The following is a 3,895-nucleotide window of genomic DNA, read 5'->3' as shown; positions in this document are numbered from 1 at the left end:
TTCCCCGAAAACAGCCATCGGGTGCCCAAAATAGAAAACGAAAGAAAAAAGAACAAGAAGAGGCTAATCAATTAAGAGGGTCTTTGAATAAATTTTTAGTTACGAATCAAAATGGTAATAAAAATAATTCTAATGATCCAATTAATAACCCACCTAGTGCTTCCAATGATGCGGTTGAAATTCCTAATGATTTTGAAAAGAATGATTCAGTTGAAATTCCTAATGATTTAAAAACAATGATTTTGTTGATAAAGATAAACCAAGTGACTTTAATATCTTTGATCCTAGAGTATGGGGTGATTTAGATTCTAAAATGAAAGATTTACTAATAGAAAAAGGACCTAAGAGAGAAATTGATGCCAATACAGTTTTTCCAAAAGATTCATTTGGTAGACATTTTTCATGTGATTTTTTTATTCGTAAATTAAAAAATGGTGATTTTTATGATAGAAAATGGTTAGTGTATTCAAAAGAGCTTGATAAGGTTTTTTGTTTTTGTTGTAAGCTTTTTAAAACAATTCGAACTAAAAGTAATTTGGCAACCGAAGGAATTAAAGATTGGAAGCATCTTAGTGAAACATTAAAACAACATGAAAATAGTTCTGACCATATGATTAATTTAAGAACATGGACTGAAACACGAATTATGATAAATAAAAATGAAACAACTGACAAAGAAATTCAAGAAATGATAAAAAAAATGATACCGAACATTGGAAAGAAGTTATGGTTAGAATTATTTCTGTTGTAAAATGTTTAGCAAAAAATAACTTGGCTTTTCGTGGTACAAATGAAAAAATTTATGAAAACTCAAATGGCAATTTTTTAAGTGTAATTGAATCGATTGCGGAGTGGGATCCGGTAATGAAAGAACATTTTTGAATGATTAAAGACAAAGAAACACATAATCATTATCTTAGTCATAAAATTCAAAATGAATTAACTGAAATGTTAGCATCCGAGGTTAAAAGTGCAATTATTAAAAAAATCAAAAATGCAAAATATTTTTCTGTTATTCTTGATTGCACTCCGGATGCAAGTCACCAAGAACAAATGACTTTGATTATAAGATGTGTAGATTTGGAAAGTGTTCCGTTAAAAGTAGAAGAGTTTTTTTTAGAGTTTTTAGTTGTAGAAGATACATCCGGTTTAGGTCTTTTTAATGTTTTACAAGATGCCCTAAAATCTCTTGATTTGGATATTAACTATGTTCGTGGTCAAGGGTATGATAATGGGACGAATATGAAAGGTAAACACTAAGGTGTTCAAAAACGGTTGCTTGATATAAATAATAGAGATTTTTATATGCCTTGTGGATGTCATAGTTTAAATTTAGTTTTGTGTGATATGACAAATTCTTGCCAAAAAGCAAAAACTTTTTTTGGTACATGTCAAACAATTTATAATGTTTTTTCTAATTCAACAAAAAGATGGAGTGTCTTACTTGAGTTTATAGATGATCTAACACTTAAATCATTATCAGCTACTCGTTGGGAAAGTCATATTGAATGTGTTAAAGCAATAAAAACACAATTTTCTCAAATAAGAAAAGCTTTAAAAAAATTATCTATAATAAGTGATAATGGACAAGTGTGTCGAGATGCTGATTCACTGGTAAATGGTGAATTTTCTAGTTTTAAATTTATTTTAAGTTTAGTTATATGGTATGAAATTTTGTACAAAATTAATTTGGTAAGTAAAAAGTTACAATCCAAAGAAATGCTTCTTGATGTTGCTGTAAAAAATTTAAAGGGATTAATTAATTATTTTGAAGGATATAAGGAAAATGGGTTTGACTTTGCTATTAGTGAAGCAAAAGAAATAGCAAATAGTGTTAAAGTTAAACTCGAATTTACTCAAAAACGCAATTCTAAAAGAAAAAAACAATTTGATGAAATTCCAAATACCGAAAGAGAACATCAATCTTCTCAAGAAGCATTTAAAAGAGATTATTTTATTATTCTTGTAGATATGGCTCTTGTTCAATTGAAAAGTAGATTTGAACAAATGCAATATTTTGAATCTATATTTGGTTTTTTGTTTGATGGTTCCAAATTAATTTCTTTAGATGATGATGAATTAAAAAAATATTGTTTAAATCTTGAATCCAATTTGAAAAATGGTGAAGATTATGATATTGATGGAGATGGTTTATTCATTGAGTTACAAATTTTGTAGAAAATGTTGCCGGGTGAAGCTTACAAAAGTGAAAGTCCTTGGACATCTATTCAAATAATGGAGTATGCAAGAAGAATGGATATGTTCCCTAATGTGTTGGTTGCTTATAGGATATTGTTGACGGTGCCGGTTACGGTTGCTTCCGCGGAAAGAAGTTTTTCAAAATTGAAGCTTTTGAAATCGTATCTCCGAAGTACCATGAGTCAAGAAAGATTGAATGGATTAGCAATTTTAAGTATTGAAAGTGATTTTTTACAAAATATTGATTATTGTAAAATAAGAGATGTTTTTGCTTCAAAAAATGCACGAAGACATCGTTTTAGGTGATTTTAATTTGTATGTTTTGTTTGTATTATTTGTTTGATTATAAAAATGATTGCATTTTTTTATTATATTTTTCATATAAATGTTTTTGTTACTGTACGGTACACATAAAAGGGCATAATTTTTTTATCTCGCCCCGAATAGTAAAAAACATTGGACCGGCCCTGCACATCCTCATACGTCACGTCTGATCCAAAATAAAGTTCTATTAAAAACAAACATATTAGTATCTTATTTATATTGTCAATTATATTGTTAATCATAGTTAGACCTTTTTTTTAGTGAGTTAACTCAAGTTGTTAGGCGTATGATAGTGTAGACAACATATTCTTACGTCTTATATATATTCTTTTCAATACTCAATACAACATAGCAAAAAATCTTTTGAAATTGAATTCAAGATCCATGATCTCGGTTGTTGAGGAAGAGATCCATCACCAACTTACTTCTTTTCTTCTTGAAATCATGGATTGAGACCACCAACCAAAATTGGGAATGATGCAAGGAGAACAGATCATCAAAAGAATTAATGAAACTACAAGTTTAAGACAGATAACAAATCAATTCGACAAAAGAAAACGAAGAATTAGGGATGATAAATCCACGAAATATTATGGATTATCAATTAAAAAAAATCAACGAAGCAATTGGATTAACAATAACAAGAGTAAATCCCTCAATTTGAAAACATAAGCTTCATAATCCCCCAAAACTGTAAGCATCCGAAACACAACTCAGACATCGGGGCTCCATCCCATAATCTCATCCGGAAAACGAAATAACAAGTTAAACGTAGCAAGATTAATCGGCTCTTACAACAACACATGTATTCATTTTGGCCTAGTTTTGTTGTTGATTTGGTCATCATCAATTGAGTGTGATTTTTGTGTCGTTTACGTTAAATTCATTTTCCTTGGACTTTATTATAGTCTCCACTTTCCCAAATACTCGGGTATGCATGTATGTTTCTTTTCTTCCAACAATGATTTTTATACGGAGTAATATTAAGTAGTTGTATCATATTACTTCATCCCCAATATCCAAAATGTTTACTCTTTCCTATTTAAAGATGAAAAGAAAATGAATTGAATAACATCAATCCTTTGATTTTTTTTTTCTGAGCGAAAATTTCATATCAATCATTTTGACTTACAATATGTGCTTTATAAAAACAATATAGTCAAAAGATTTAGTGGCATTAGTAAAAAAATTGACATGTTTGTTGCGATAAAACTAACTTATTTTTCAAGTTTTTTTAAATTGTTATGTGTGGGAAGTTAAAAAATAGCTTATAAGCTAGTTTAAAAATCAACTTTTTAAAAAGCTACTTAGATTGGTTTTTTATTAGTATTTTTTTTTTAAATTTTCCAAATATACCCTTTAATTAATTATA

The 3,895-nt window shown here is 28.6% G+C and overlaps 1 protein-coding gene across 1 annotated transcript; it reads left to right on the top strand.

The window, feature by feature from the left end:
• The first annotated feature begins 948 nt into the window (after positions 1–948).
• On the top strand, positions 949–2,505 carry LOC145040813 (uncharacterized). Its single transcript, XM_078988707.1, has 3 exons — positions 949–1,249; positions 1,775–1,980; positions 2,179–2,505. The coding sequence occupies exons 1-3, from the start codon at positions 949–951 to the stop codon at positions 2,503–2,505; spliced, it is 834 nt and encodes a 277-aa protein (XP_078844833.1).
• The last annotated feature ends 1,390 nt before the right edge of the window (positions 2,506–3,895 follow it).

Source organism: Lactuca saligna, chromosome 4, assembly GCF_052625555.1.
Source record: "Lactuca saligna cultivar CGN05327 chromosome 4, ASM5262555v1, whole genome shotgun sequence".
Lineage (NCBI taxonomy): Eukaryota > Viridiplantae > Streptophyta > Magnoliopsida > Asterales > Asteraceae > Lactuca > Lactuca saligna.
This window is presented reverse-complemented; position numbering and strand designations above follow the sequence as displayed.

Coding starts and splice junctions, on each gene's coding strand:
- LOC145040813 (XM_078988707.1), top strand. CDS start 949: ATGTTAGCATCCGAGGTTAAAAGTGCAATTATTAAAAAAATCAAAAAT. Junction 1,250..1,774: donor TAATGGGACGAATATGAAAG/GTAAACACTAAG, acceptor ATTATTTTGAAG/GATATAAGGAAAATGGGTTT. Junction 1,981..2,178: donor TTCTTGTAGATATGGCTCTT/GTTCAATTGAAA, acceptor CAAATTTTGTAG/AAAATGTTGCCGGGTGAAGC.